The sequence below is a fragment of the Peromyscus maniculatus genome, chromosome 13, assembly GCF_049852395.1.
Source record: "Peromyscus maniculatus bairdii isolate BWxNUB_F1_BW_parent chromosome 13, HU_Pman_BW_mat_3.1, whole genome shotgun sequence".
Lineage (NCBI taxonomy): Eukaryota > Metazoa > Chordata > Mammalia > Rodentia > Cricetidae > Peromyscus > Peromyscus maniculatus.
In genome coordinates this window covers 56,035,698-56,051,666 of record NC_134864.1, presented here as the reverse complement: position 1 = coordinate 56,051,666, position 15,969 = coordinate 56,035,698, and the positions used below count along the sequence as shown (strand labels likewise).

Here is a 15,969-nt window from a genome sequence, read left to right as displayed (position 1 = left end):
AATTCTTAGCTATTTTCCCAGTCAAATAGTTGTGAAAAGGTCACTTCTGAGACCCCTGTAAACTTGTAAACACAGAATGAGAGAGAGGCAGACAGAGAAGCAGAATGGAGTGAAAACCCAGGGTAGCAATCTGGAACGACCCGAAAGAGCCCAGGACGTCAGCCTCGAAGCTGCTGAGTGACCGTCTAAGGACGGCAGGGCTGCAGTCTGTGGGTGAGGAAATAGCTTTTGCTGACTTGTCCTTCGATGTTGTTTAATGTTTCAATGCTGACATGCTCGCTTCCACGCTCCCCAACACCAGTTTCCAGTCTCTTGAATTCATATCTCAAGTGTAAGAGCTGTGAGCTCATTTTATCCTACGTATTTCTCGGACAAATTATAGATGTCACAAAAGGGGACAATCTACACAACCCTGAAGAGTGAGTCATGGCCACAACTGGCTCCTTTCTTTAGACAGAGGGCTCACGTTGACTGAGGCACAGTGTCCATGAGTACCCACCACCCAACAGACTTCCCAAGGTTCTGCTTCTGTTTCCTATGTCGACACTCTTTTCTTCTTCTGTGCCTCCCCAGTATGCTTTCCTGACCATTTCAAACCTGTATCTTTCCCATCTGCTTCGTATGTGCCCGATTAGAAGTCCAGGTGTTGAGGCAGAGGCCGTGTTTGTGGTGCCTGGGTTCTGAATTTGTGAAAACAGCAGCGTGAAATGCAAACCTCCTTTGTTTTGTTTGGTTTGTTTGGGGGCACTCAGCACTGGTCTTGGATTTGTACACGTTCCTCTGTGAAAATTTGCCTCATCAGTGCATGGCCTTCTAGGGTGTGCTTATCTGTCGTGAGCTTGTCCTACTGTTGGAGACACAGGCACCTTTCTGTTCCCCTCAAGCCCTCCCTCCCCCAACGCTGGATGAACATCCTTCCACAGACTCCTCAGCAGAGAGCTGCTGGGTGACTGTGAAATCACAGCAAGGCTATTTCATAGATCGCCCTGGTGGCTTGCCAAAATATAGTACGGGCTACATTCCTCACAGTGGGCGGAATGCCGAGCGCTTTCTCCATGAACGTATCTGTTTCATCGATATCTGGCATGCAGGTGCTTGCTACAGGCTGACTTCCTACATTTTGCTACTCTTCCTGTCATTGTTGGTTTTTTATTTGTTTGTTTGTTTTGTTTTTCGAGACAGGGTTTCTCTGTGTAGCTTTGTGCCTCTCCTGGAACTCACTCTGTAGACCAGGCTGGCCTCGAACTCACAGAGATCCCCCTGGCTCTGCCTCCCGAGTGCTGGGATTAAAGGTGTGCGCCACTGCCACCCGGCTTCGTTGTTGTTTTTACACACTGGTTGTTTTACACAGTGTTGTTTTACACGCTGGCGATTATTGATGAGCTTGCTCCTCTTTCATGTGCTTCCTGAGAAGAGGTTTGTTCCTTCTCACGGTTCCCGAGATCTTTTTAAGTGGCTGGGATTGCTGGCCGCTTGACGTCTGATTTGCAGCAAGCAGGTTGTAACCGCCCCAAAGCAAATCCCACTCTTCTTTTGGAGCCTGGCCATACTCGGTGCTCTTTGGACCTGAGACAGGCGTGACTGACAGGGACAGCAGTGTGGCAATCGGAGGCCTGCTGACGTGAGGACGGAAAGTACAGTATTTATCAGAAATGCTGTAGCAGGAAATCCAAGCCTTGAGTGTCATCGGGCCCGGATCTAGGGACAGAGGAACCAGGAAGAAGGATCTGCCGAGTTCTTCCGGTTATCAGCCCCTGTTGCTGTCTTGTTCCCGGCTTGTCAATCATCTCCCTGGTCTCACAGTTAGGGTGTTAAAGAACATGAGATATACCGGGCGGTGGTGGCGCACGCCTTTAATCCCAGCACTCGGGAGGCAGAGCCAGGCGGATCTCTGTGATTTCGAGGCCAGCTTGGTCTACCAAGTGAGTTCCAGGAAAGGCGCAAAGCTACACAGAGAAACCCTGTCTTGAAAAACCAAAAAAAAAAAAAAAAAAAAAAAAGAACATGAGATTCGGATGCTCCGCCTCTGTAGTGCCCTACACACACACACACACACACACACACACACACACACACACACACGTCTGCAGTGTGGGTGTTGGGCTGATCGCTGCTTTGGTAAATCTTCTGAGGGCTTTAGAAGGAGAACTGCAGACGGGGGTGTGGAGCGAAGACGTCAGCGGTCCGTTTGCCTTGCACAAAGGCGATGTGAACACAAAGCGCGGTGGAGGACCGTGCCCTCTGTGTCTGGGTTCTGCGCTGCTCTGCTTCCGGGTGAGGGCATTCGGACTTGCTTTCCCCATCTCGCCTGGCTGTCCCCGCAGAGAGACTGGCTGGGTTCCTCCAGGTCCCGAGGGCAGCAGGCTTCCCTCTGGGCCAACTCCAGTAACACATGGCGCTGAGGTGAGGGGAGAGCCATGATGGGTACCACTTGGCTTTCCCTCACGCACTTGTAGAGCTGGGAAGTGAGGGCCCTGGTGCTAAGGAACATCCTCTCTGGCTAACATACTTTCACAACTCTCTGTGGCTGCGAGTTATCTGAGTCATTTCTGTGCCTCTGTTTCCCCTCCAGTCCTTTCCGAGGAAGTCAGGAATAAAGCTTGTCGGTCACAGATGATAGAAAATTCAGACATTGAAATAAAGCTTCACTATTTCTACAGACTTTTAGGTTCAAGAATCACTAATAAGAGGTTTTTGTAAAGCCACCCATATTATAAACACGCCCTCCGAACAAAGACTTGGATTGCTGTAACCCATGACGGCATCTTCCTCAATCCCCTCTCGTTTCCCAATGTAGGTCGTAGAGGAGAGGGCTGATCCCGAAGTCAATCTGCTGTTCTACGTGAGGAAAGTTCATATCCTTTGACTGCAAATGGGGAGGAAATGGTTAGATGTGATCAGAAGGGCTGGCGGGGGTGGTGCCTCCATGGTGAGAGCAGTTACCAGTCCTCCAGAAGAACTGAGTTCAAGTCCCAACCCCCCCATGAGACCGCTCACAACCACCTGGCGATTCACACATCCAGCACCAGAGGGAGCTGACGCCCTCTTTTGCACGCACACACAAAAACACAGCACACATTCATATAGACACAGACACACAAATAAAATTAATAAAAATAAATCTTTTAAAGAGTAATGATAAGAAAAGTCCCCTGCATTCATTCTAGGTAAGTGACTTGAGTTCCATTCAGGGCATCTAGTTGGAGTCCAGAGAATGGCTGTATGGATGTATAATGGATTTATGGATTCATATTTGATTGATTGTATTTTCACCTGAACAAAACTGAAAGAACCCTCCAATGGAGTGTGAGTGTTCTCTGGAAGCAACTTCATGGCTGCTGAGGCCCGTACACATCTCAGTGATTCAACATCTCTAGGCAAACTTGTGCCCTGCCAAATGATCAGGGCGTGTGTCCCTGATAATGGTGTCCCCACAGGACCTTTTAGCTGACTCCTCCTACACCCTTGCATAATTCCTAGCAGAGAAAACAAATTTTTATAAATACATTTCAAAACCCTGACGTGTCACCGATGTCCTCTCAGATTTTCACCTCTGACCTTCTTATTCTTTTTTCTGTCTGGGCTCGATTTTCCTTTCCTCGGAGGTTTCCATCAGATGCTGGTAAACCGTTCTCCAAGAAGCGTCCCTTGTGTCTGGATGCAACAGTGAGGGACCAGCACTGGCTAGTGACCGTGGGGCTGTGGTCACACAATCTCTATATGAGCTTGCACAGAACTGCACACACAGGCGTGTACATGTGTGTGTAACAGGTGGGCTCTGCATCAGCTGTCCCCCAGTTACCAATACGGAACCACTGCTAAGTTCCTGAGTTTGGGCTCCTTTTTTCCACGTTTGGAGAGAGAGAGAGAGAGAGAGAGAGAGAGAGAGAGAGAGAGAGAGAGAGAGAGAGGAGGAAGACAACTTGCAGGAGTCAGTTCTCTGCTCCTACCGCATGAGCTCCGGGCATCAGCATCAGATTCAGGCTCAGTGGCAGGCTCCTCTACCCAGTGACCATCTCTCTAGCCCAAGCTCTGGTTTTAATATCACACTACAGCCTGCCGTAGCCATGTGGACGTCATCAACCCAGGAGAGCTGGGTCATGGAAGTACAGGGTGGTCTGTCCCATTCTTCCCGTGAGACTATACTACTTTTTTAAGTTAAAAATATGTACTCACTGGGGCAAGGGGCACAGCTCAGTCAGCAATGTATTTGTCTTGCAAGGACATGAGTACAACACTTTAAGAAAGCATTAAAAACACCAGGAGTGGTACACAGGGGAGGCAGGGACCAGAAGATGCCTGGAACTCATGGACAGCCTACTTGTCCAGTGCCAGACCGGTGAGAGAGCGTCCCTTTCTCAAACGGACTGTGCCTATGGAATGACACTGAGGTTGACCTCTGGCCTCCATGTGGACACACACACACACACACACACACACACACACACACACACACACACACTGGTCTCTGTTGATAGGCAACTGGGATTCGGTGATGAACAAGATACTATCCTTTCTCCTTCTGCCTCCCCACCTCCCAATTAACACGCCTCAAATAACACTTCATTGCTTACCTTGACAAAGGTGTTCTAGAAATAGCCTGTCCTTGATGCCTAATTTTTCTCTCCAGACTCCCTCTCTCTACTGGAGCCTTACAATCTGACTTCCTGTATCATCATTTTACAGCCCCCTCCTGACAAGGACCATACTGCCTAGGATCCCTCTCCCACTCAGTCCACACAGCCTGAATCCTCCTCCCCATCCCGCCAGCTCCCCTCTGCCCCACTGCAAATCTCACCTCTAAAGCCCACACACATCCTGCCACGCCTTCTCTAGATTTCCCAAAAGGAAGCAACATCGGGAATAAGCTGAACATGCAGGTGCCCAGGTAACCAGGGCCAGAGCCAACACTAGGTGAAACACCTGACCCCCCAGATTCCCAACGCTCCTTCTGAACGTTGCTCGATGGTAACTAATATAAACACACCGTTCTGGATAAATGAGGCTCTCTGGAGCTCTAGGCCCCAACTTTTGATTAGAGTCAAGAGTTCTAGAACAGAGTGCAGGCGTTACTCTGACCTGTTCCCTGGTGGGTGCTTCTGATGAATGGTTACAGGAAGGAATGAATGCTTGCCTCTGCTAGCAACAGTGCCCACCTAAAGCATGTTCAAGGGACTCCTATAGGCCCTCCCCAGGTCCTGGTCCTATGTTTACATTCATATTTTTTGTTGTTTATAATCTTTCCTTATATTGTAACTTTCATATTGCAGAAATATCAGGCCCCACAAAACCCAGTTTTCTGCTGACTTAGGCCCTGGCTTAGGTATCATGCCCAGATCGTGACACACGATGATCATAGCATCTCCCATCTACTGTTCTACCTCCTCCATGCACAAAATCAGGAGCTGTGGTGGCCTCTGTCCCCCGGAGTCACCACACCATCCCCCACTGGCCTGCCCAGATCTTCCGAGGCCGAGGATGCAGAATGTCAGAGTGGGTTCATCTCTATGAGATCTTAGCTCTGGGCTAAAACTGTGGACAGGGATAACCCGGAAGCATTCCCAAACACTCGTCCTCCTCACACCCAGCATCCAGCTCTGTAATTTTCAAAATAACTCTTATTCATTCAAGAGGCTGAGGAATCCCTTAGTTGGTGGGCTACTTGCCTTAGCATTCATGAAGCCTCGGGTTCAGTTCCCGACACCACAGTGACCAGGTGTGATGGTGGACACTGTAATCCCAGCACACTAAAGGTGTGCATGAGGGTCAGACGTTCAGCGTCCTCCCAAACTGCATAGTGAATTTGAGGCCAGCCTGAAGCATAGAGACCCTATCTTAAAAACAAAGAAAAACCACAGTCTGTATTTATTCAGATAACAAATTTTTTGAAGCACTGAGTATCCAGAAGCTAGACAGGCACTGCCTTTGGCCCATCGTAGTGAAGGGGATGGCCATACAAGGTACACGTGTGTGTGTGTGTGTGTGTGTGTGTGTGTGTGTGTGTGTGTGTGTGTGTGAGAGAGAGAGAGAGAGAGAGAGAGAGAGAGAGAGAGAGAGAGAGAGAGAGAGAGAAGCCATGTTGTGAAGCACAGGAAAGGATGCCCAGCCAGATGTGAAGAGAGAGAAGAGAGAGGGTGAGGTAAGGGTTGAGAACAACTCTCCAGCAAAAGCTGAAGTGTTGGAGCCAAGGGTGTTCCAATCAGAGGCATGGGGCCAGAGGCAAAGGACTGTCGTGTTTTGGAGAAATAAAGTTTTTGTTGGCATGTGTGAGGAGCTGAAGGTGAGGATGGAGAGATGTGACGGAAAACAAAGATGAAATAATCAGTGAGAGCCTTAGAGAAAAGGACCAGGTCTGGCTCTGGTGGCATGTCCCCGGTACACGTAGTCTGTCCGGTTAGTCTAAGGCAACTTCTAAGAACGCCGCAAGGCTGTTCATCTTGGGGGTGGTGGGAAATCTCCTCTATGCAAGGAACCAAAAAACAAACCCGAGTCATATTTCTGTATTGAGCATTTGTAAAAAACAAAGCACAGCTCGTCAAATTTGAGATTGCCCAGGACATGCTCATCCCACATCATTATCAGTTGTTCATTTGAAGTTCAGATTTAACTGAGGGTCCTGAGTTTATCTGGCCACACTGTCTAATGATGAGCCCCAAGATGAGCTCATAGAATACATAAGGAACCAATCGTGGCTTTCTGTGAGGGCAGGGAGTCTTGAAACTAGCTGGTAGCTGTCCAGAGGGCAAAGGGGCTAGAGGAATCAGGCGTCCATGTTTTACTTGGGACAGCTAAAACACGCAGCCGAGCTCTGCTGTTAATCGCTGACCGAGTGAGGCTCAGCTCCGCCAGACAGCACTTGGGTTTCCCAGACTCCCAAAGCAGGAACAAATGACTCCTTGCCTTTTGCGCCCTACTCACTGGAGTGCTGTAAGGTCTGACCCACGCCACCTTCAGCTCTCGGTCTCAGCCCTGAGCTGCCTTAACTGGCTCAGAATTAAAGAGCAGAGTCACGTGTGCAAAGCCTTCTGGGAAAGGCTGCAAAGAACTCCTCAGCTAGGGATTCCAAAAACCACAAGTCTCCTGACTGCAGCACTTCATCAAGGGTAGCAATTTACAGGAGGAAAATGACTCAGCCTCCACCCGAGTCAGTTATCAGCTCCACCCATGAAATCCTTTTGACCTGAGAAGGTCCCAAGCCAACTCTGGTAGACTCCTGGATGCACCCGAAGGAGAGGATTTGAATATATCGTTTGTTCTGTCTTGGAGGAAATATGCAATATTTCTGCCATAGTGATGTCGATAGGGCCGGCCCAAGAGCCAAGGCTATCACTGTTATTTGCTAAACTGGGGACTGAGTCCAGGGCTGCATGCACACTAGGCAAAACCTGGTCTGCTGCTGTCCTGTGGCCTCAGCCCTTAGGTTGATGTTTTCTAATTCCGCAAGAAAGCAAAAGTAAATACTGCTGTACTGGAGGAGATTAAGCCTCCCAGGAGGATTTCTCTGAATTTTACACAAACCACCTTCTGCGACATCCAGAGAAATGACACCATATGGATTCATCTTCCATTACCCACAGTTCTGAATTCTGTAGAGGTTGTGAGCTTTTCCACACTGCATTTGGGTGCAAACCCTAAGCTGTTCCCAGGAGGCTCGTGTAATCTGTGTGTCCTACTCAGGAAGAGTGTGAGCATAGCACACTGCAGAAATATCCGGGCTCTGACTGCAAGGCACTGCCCTAACCCCACTGGGTAGATTTCCCTATGTTACCCAGGCTGTTGCAGCAATCCTCCTGCCTCAAACTCCCAAATCCCAGTAATAACAGGTATAAATCACAATATCCAGCATTTGCTAGTTCTTTTTTATTGATTAGTGTTGTTTCGGGGGCCAAAGATAGAACCCGAGGCTTCAGGAGGTAAGCACTCTACCACTGAGCTGGCTCCCCGACGACTATTTCATTGCCTTCTTAGCTGAATTGGAAATTCTTATATTCAGAAATGCCGTGGGACCCAGTTTTCAGAAAGCTGCTGTGTCTCTTGAACAGCCCGCCCCTCCTCAGCTTTCATCAGTGAGCTGAGATGTAAGCGGCAACTTGAACCAACCCATTTACCAAGAAGCTGTGGCCAGCACAGCCCGAGACTCCAGAGCACGCCGCTTGTTATAGGCACCGGAGGGAGAGAAACGTGACAAGTAAAGGCACGTGGGTCCCTTTTCCTTGACTCTCCTCCTTCCAGTCCGTCTGACAGGCACTAAGTATGGCTGTGGGAGCGGAGGCTGTGGCGCCTGTACAGTGATGGTGTCACGATACGATCCCAAGAGCAAGAAGATCCAGTATCCTTTGCACTGGCCTGGTTGTGCTCTGGGCACATCTGGGAAGGGCGAGGGGCCTCGCCGATGAAGACTTCGCTTTCCCTGAAACTATGCGCCCCTCCCTCCTGTCTCCAAGTCTCTCACATGCTCACCCTGGCTCCATCTCTTTTCCATAAATGTTCTGCCCAGCAGGACTTATTTGTCCTGTGTTCCGAGCTCTCGGGGGCTTGGTTCACTGTTGCTATAAAATAGTCCCTTTGCTTTTGAACAGGGGGCTCTGGGAAGTGTCTGCAAGAACGAGCTAATGCAGACGTTATAGCCTTGGTGAGCGTTAGGCCGTGGCACACACTAGGAGTCATTTTCCCAGGAGGATGAGTGATTGCTCAAATCCAACTGCCTCACCTTGGCCTTAAAATGCAAATCTGCTCTCTGGTGGAAAGTGGAGGTGAAGGCGGAGTTCTCTAGTGCAAGTGCCAGGGTTTTGCCATGGATGACACGTGGGTGGTACCATCCACAAACTATAGAACTTGGAAGAGGAAAAGCTGAGGAGGCGGGAAGTGGCAGATTAGCTGGGGACACATCTAGGGTACTGTCTCTAGGGGATTGTCCAGCAGCTGTTTCCATACAGAGCTTAACTGTTTAGAGACGATCCCTTCTCGGGAGTTATAACTTATTGGGTATGTGAACAGAAATAACAATGTGCTGATAAAATCAGCAGCATCTACTGGATGCTTACTGAATGTCGTGCACTGTTGGAAATGTTTACATATTAGGTATGTCATCAAATTTAGTTCTCCAAACGACCTCATGAGGGTGTGACTGTCACCCACATTTAAAACTGAGAAAGAGCAGCAAAAAAAAAAAAGTTAAGTTTTATGAACTTCTCAGTGGTGATTGCGGGTTCTCAGCCAGACCATCCGAAAGACAGCAAGACCTTGAGAACAGAGGTGTGGGACTCTGTCAGAAAACAGAAAGGGAGACGGGCAAAGAAAGATGTGTGCACACGGGTACACGTACACACACACACACACACACATACTCACAAACATGCCCTCATACACACACACATACCTCTGCACACATGTAGACATACACTTACACACACATATACTGACATACACACACATATATATGTATACTCTCTCACACACACATTCATACATACATACACACTAAAGAAAAGGAAGAAAAGAAAGAAGGAAGGAAGGAAAGATAATTGTGTCAAAACAGTAGCATCATCTAAAGAGCCTAATCAGTGACTAGCTGATCTCAGCCCAGAGATTTTAACTTCATTGGACCAGGATACAAGAATATTCCTGTTCTTGGAAGCATCCCATGGTTGAGGACTACGGACTAAATTGCTTAGTGGTCAAGTCCAACTTTCCTGGTCTCTTGTAGTAGTTACTTTTCATCACTGTGACCAAGATATGGATCAGAACAACTTACGGACAGAGACATTCTATCCATAATGTTTTAATGACCAGGGAACTCTTAAGGAGGGAGAAGTAAGGAATATTTAGATATAAAAAGACACCTAAACGATGAGAGGAAAGACAGAAACACAGGACAGCCTCAGGAGGGCCTGGACCCTTACCCACCCACCCAGAACTTTATTCAAAAGGACTTTTTATAACAATGCCAGGGGGCGAGACAAAAGACCTCCCCCTTGCTAGACACAAACCAAGTACAGATCCTTCCAAACACCTGATACCCAGGCCCACGGTCCAATCATCCTCTTAGGCAGCCCTGCTGGTAAAGCCAGCTCAGACCTCACTAGGAAACCTCTGTGGGCTCCAACAGGCCCGGAGTTCTGGGAGACCTCAGTCCCCGAGTGAGGGAGGTGGAGCATGGTACCTCCATCTGGGGCAGAGGGAACAAGAGGCAAAGTTCACTTCATGGTGGAGGCCATTGGTGAACCGGTGCCAGGCTGTCACCTTCAGGCACACTCCCTGGACCTGCTTCCACCACTGTCACCTACACACAGGCTCCTTAGCCTCACAGGCGACACCAGCAGCCAGGGAGCAAGTGCTCAGAACATGAGCCTAGCTGGGCGGTGGTGGCACTCGCCTTTAATCCCAGCATTCAGGAGGCAGAGCCAGGAGGATCTCTGTGAGTTCGAGACCAGCCTGGTCTACAGAGTGAGATCCAGGAAATGCGCAAAGCTACACAGAGAAACCCTGTCTCAAAAACTAAAAAAAAAAAAAAAAAAAAAAAAAAAGCCTATGGGGACGTTTCCTCTTTATTTTATTCTTGAAATTACAATATAATTACATCATTTCCCCTTCCCTTTCCTCCCTTCAAATCCTCCCATATGCCTCTCTGTGCCTTCTTTCAAATTCATGGCCTCTTTTTTCATTAATTGCTGTTATATGCATGTATGTACACGTGCGTGCACACAAACACACACACACACACACACACACACACACACACACACACACACACACACACTAAAACAAGAAGGGAGAAATGCAGGGAGAAAGATAGACACATATGAACTCCCAACTATAACCTGCTCAGTTGGTTCGTGTGTTTCCAGGGCTGACCATTTGGCGTTGGATAACCAATTGCTGTGTTCTTCCCCGGGGAAGACTATTTCTCCCACTCCCAGCATCCTTAGTTGCCTGTAGTTCTTTGTGTAGGGTTGAGGCCTTCGGGGGGACATTTATGATCCAAAGAGGATCACTTCCTTGCTTGCCTTCAATGGAGAAAATAATAAAATAAGAGGTGAAGGAAGGTCCTTAGGAGTCCAGAAGGAATGTCCGCCCCCCCCCCCTTTACTTCCTCCACTTATCATATGTAAGGTCTTTCTCAGGCACAGCCAGAAGTCTACGGTTGTATAGGTCATCTTCACCACAGTTGGGGAAATACAACCTTGTCGTTCTCCCGGACTGAAAGAACACCCTACTCCTTGTCACCCATTCCCCGTGATTTCAGTGTGTTCTCTTTACATAAGCCCATCACAGCCACTACCCAGCAACAGCCTGCCTGGTGCCCATCTGTTCTCTCCATGGGGCAGCTGTTACGACGGTGGAAGGTGTGGGAAGCATCAGAAAGAGGATTCACCCCGTGCAGGTAAGATCACAATGTGATGGGGACCAGATGCTGGAACAGGCATGGCCTGTAATGGTCTAGTGTGTTCTCCTGGGGTCCCCAAGCTCATAGTCTGGTGTGTTCTCCTGGGGTCCCCAAGTTCATAGTCTGGTGTGTTCTCCTGGGGTCCCCAAGCTCATAGTCTGGTGTGTTCTCCTGGGGTCCCCAAGCTCATAGTCCGGTGTGCTCTCCCGAGTTCTCTAAGCTTGAACCCCTTTATTCTTTTACATTCTTGTTTTGGAAGAGTCAGTGCTTTGTAGCTAGGAATCTTTTTCAGACATCTCTTCAAGATGCTGTCATCGATTGTAAAGAGACATCTTAACCCGAGAGACCTTCTCAGCTCTGTTTTGGCCAGTAACTAACAGATAAGGGCAGTCTTACTCAAGAAGAAAACGAGGTAGAAAACCAGAGTTTATAGAAAATAGACTTCTTCATTTCTCACTGTTCCAAAGTGTGGGGTGCTGAGGAGAGTTGAGCTGCGTGTGAGAAGGCTCCGGAAAAATCCCCCAACTACTGGCTACAATTAAAATGCAGCAGGGTGGTTGTTCAAGTCTGGAGGGCTCTTCAAAGAAAGGGCGGCAGTTTTCTTATGACTGAGCAGGAACTCCTGCTGGGTGAGCTTGAAAGGCAGGCTGTAGAAAGAGAAGGATGAAGAGTCTTTCCCTTAGGACTCCTTCCTTGAAAGGCTGTGTCTGGAACATGGCAGCTTCATTGACTGCCCACTACTCCTGACAGAGACCTGTTCATATCTTTCAGCCCTTAGCTCAAATCGCTGTGTCCTGTGGATTTACCCAGCATTCACCTTCTGTGTTTAGTAGATTTAACTCTCCCAGGTCTTGATGGGACACCAGTCACATTTGTTCAGTGGTGTCCCAGAACAGGCTTGCCCCAGCTCGCAAAAGCCTATTGTTAAATTTGCAGGTTTCTGCTGATTGTCTTTAAACATATCCATAGTCAATTTAAACTAGACTCCCTTAAAGTACCCTGGTTTGTATAAATCGTACTTGCCGTGGTAGTAGAGGTATTTGTGCAATAAACATCGGTAAAGAAGTTGTGTGTGAAGGCCTGTCTCCCCGAGAGAGCCAGGTGTTCAACACGCTAGCAGATTCTACAGTCTGGACTATCTATCAGAGCAGACACGACAGCCATGTAGCCATAAATACATGCAGCCATGTTGTCCCCTAACTAAAATAATGTCTGTCCCTTCAGTTGGACCACAGACAGAGCATTTGGCTTTCATTAGAGGAGCCATGATGTTTGGGGGGAAATGTTGATTTGAGAACACTAGAATTATACTCGAGCCAGCTGGGCGAGTGTGGAGTGTCAGGCAGGCGGGACTGGCAGCCCTGGCTCCATTTGTAGCTTCCTGGCTTAGGGATTCTGTAGAGAGCAAATAAATTGACGTTTCCCCCACTGTTTTCTCTGTATAAGATTGAATGTGCATGATTTAAATGTGGGACTAGCCCTGCAATATCAAATAGAATGTTCAGCTTTTTTAAATATATAGATTGTAACATTTAGTACACCATAAATTCTCTGATCTAAATGGGGAAGAGCATGAAGACGCCTGTCCAGAGCCTGCTGACTCTGGACACACATTCAATGACTCCCACACATTCATTTATTCTGCAAAGTGCAGGCCATTATCACCCTAGTTGTAAACATGAAGAAAAGTTGAACACATCATCCGAAGTGATAGAGTGAGTGAGAAGGAAAAAGAAAGCAGGGTGTGAGAAGGGTTCTGACACTAGGCCTTCTTTTTTTTTTTTAAGCAAAAGTCCATGAATCTGACTTTAAGAAATTCATCTTCTTCCTCCAGAAGCAGGCGTTTCTCCTGAAGTTGTTTTCAGAAAGTTTAGACTCTGTGCTAGCATGCAAGGCCAAAGGTCTAACGCACTGGTGGTGTGCCTTTGTCTCTCAGGAACGGCTTGCCAAGTGTCATGGCACGCAGTGTGGATTCTGCAGCCCTGGCATGGTGATGTCCATCTACACGCTGCTCAGGAACCACCCGGAGCCGACACCTGATCAGATCACTGAGGCACTTGGAGGTGAGGCTTTGGCGGGCAAGACTCGGGGAGCTAAAGATGGATGGCCCAGCTCCTCCGAAAGACACTGGGGCAGACAGGCGCTGTCTTGGTTCTGCAGCCCTGAGGCTGGTAGTTGAGACAATACTGACTCCATCATTAGACTTTTCCTTTGCTGATGCTTTCACGGTATTTTAACGCCTACACTAATGCTAATACAGCCTTTTCCAAACACGGAAATGTGGGCAGAGTGGAATAATAAGATTTTGCTATTTGTGTTTTAATTAGTGAGTCTAAATTATTCACTAACATTGCTTACTAAAATTAATCCTACAAAGAAAGGAAGAAAGATTTGGGGGTACTGGATATCTTTATGTGATGGCTGTGTGTGGGCCCTCAGAAACAATGGGTTATCATAAGCAAACAGTGAGCAATTCAATTCCTACAAAAATACTGATAAATCTAACTGTGAAAATTCTGACTTTGTATCTAGAAAGACATGTCAACAAATGTAGTTTCTATCACAAACCTTTCTAGTTTAGGGGTATGAAATCTAAAGTATTAATAGTGTTGACTCAACTAAGAGATATTAAAGGAAACTCCTTGTCCTGTTCCACAAACAGAACAGGCAGAAACTCGATTATGATGAAAAGATGCAGAAGAAAGCTAGGTCAAAGTTCAACTTAAATGGTTTCGGAATTGGGGTATAAGTGTTCCTTCATATCTTCTCTCAACAGCTTCACTCAAAATTTTCAGTAAACTGCTGTGGCCTGTAGTTTTGGTTATGATTTTAACCAAGCCTGAATTGATTAAGCAACCAGTAATCTTTTTGTTGTTCAGTAAAGTAACGAGTAATACAATGAGAATTAAGAGCTTTGAGAATCAGAGATCTTGGACTTGGAGTTTTGCTTGACTTTTTTCTTGGGTACAGGCAGTCGGATAGAGATGGGGTATAGCCCTCATGATTCCTGACTATAATTCACATGATGGCCAACACGAAAAAGATGGAAAATCAGCTGAGGGTGTTGGGTACACCTGCCTAGCTCTACATGCTGTCCTCAGCACTGAGGATGTTGGGTACACCAGCCTAGCTCAACACGCTGTCCTCAGCACTGAGAGTGGGAGAGAGGGCAGACACTATGCAAGAGGCGGATAATCTTATTCTGAGTTGATAGCTTGAAGAGTGTATTTGGCTCACAAGGCATTTACTTGTGCTCTTTCTAAAATTATAAGTGGGGGCCACACTGACAGCATTCATGCTCACAGTCCCAGAAAGACAACAGTATACAGTGCAGTTCAAAGCATTGCAGTCCAGAGGTGTGGTGGTGCATACCTGTAGGCTGAGGCAGGAAAACACCAGCTACAGAGTGAGAGGCAGAGGAGAGATCGGGAGAGGGGCCTATCTCAAAAAATCAAAACAAAATGTAGAGAGGGTGGGGCTAGAGAGACAGCTCAGTGGTTCAGGGTACCTGTGTAGTGGATTTTTTTTTTATTCTTAGGGGGCCCACCACCCAGCTCCCAAATAAATACACAGAGACTTATTTTTACTTATGATGCCCGTCCTTAGCTTGGCTTGTTTCTTGCCAGCTCTTCTTAAATTATCTCATCTAGCTTTTGCCTCTGGGCTTTTACCTCTCTCTACTCTATACACCTTTCTTTCCTTCTTCCTCGATGGCTGGTTCTGTGGCTGGGTGGCTGGCTCCTCCCTCTCTCCAGCCTAGATTTCTCCTATTTATTCTCTCTGCCTTGAAGCCCTGCCTATCCATCTCCCGCCTCTAATTCAGCTCTTTATTAGACCATCAGGTGTTTTAGGCAGGCAAATTAACACAGTTTCACAGAGTTAAATGCAACATAAAAGAATGCAAGACATTTTGGCATCACTAAGCAAATACTCCACAGCACAAATGAATGTAACACACCTTAAGCTAACATTCTACAACATACCTGCTGATCGGGCAGAAGATCTAGACTTGGTTCCCAGCAGCACATGACAGATGCCAACTATGTGTGACTCTAGTTCCAGGATCTGAAACCTCTTCTGGCCTCTGCTGGCACAAAGCATGCACATAGTACAGATACATGCATACATACATACATACATACACACATACATTCATACACACATATACACATACATACATTCATACATACACACATACATACATGCATACATACATACAACATGCATACATTCATACATTCATACATACATACAAAGCATTCATACACAGAAAATATAAATAAATACATAAATAAATTTGTTTCAAATCAAAATGTAATAGCATAAGCACACAACTTCTAAATCAGTGACTGTATGAACCACTGCTTCATTGAAGTTAGTCTTTGCCCTTCAAGACTAAGGGAGTAAGAATTTTTAATTTCCACTTTTTCCCTACAGAATTAGAAGAAATACTGTCATTGGTGCAATTATCCTGGGGATGTCTTTAAGATATTGAAATACATATGCATGCATTTCCTTTTGGCTGTATATTATTATAAAATACAGACATGCCAATTTTTTTCTTATTTAATATTTTCTATTAT

General features: G+C 47.0%; 1 protein-coding gene across 2 annotated transcripts in view; it reads left to right on the top strand.

Annotated features, from left to right (window-relative positions):
- LOC102926693 (aldehyde oxidase 4) overlaps nucleotides 1-15,969 on the top strand; it is a 70,079-nt gene that overhangs the window by 1,053 nt on the left and 53,057 nt on the right. For both annotated transcript variants that reach the window (XM_076550491.1, XM_076550492.1), the window contains exons 2-5: nucleotides 2,798-2,855; nucleotides 8,233-8,329; nucleotides 11,275-11,383; nucleotides 13,323-13,449. In XM_076550491.1, the coding sequence (XP_076406606.1) occupies nucleotides 2,798-2,855; nucleotides 8,233-8,329; nucleotides 11,275-11,383; nucleotides 13,323-13,449 (391 nt within the window). The remainder of the gene's footprint in view (nucleotides 1-2,797; nucleotides 2,856-8,232; nucleotides 8,330-11,274; nucleotides 11,384-13,322; nucleotides 13,450-15,969) is intronic.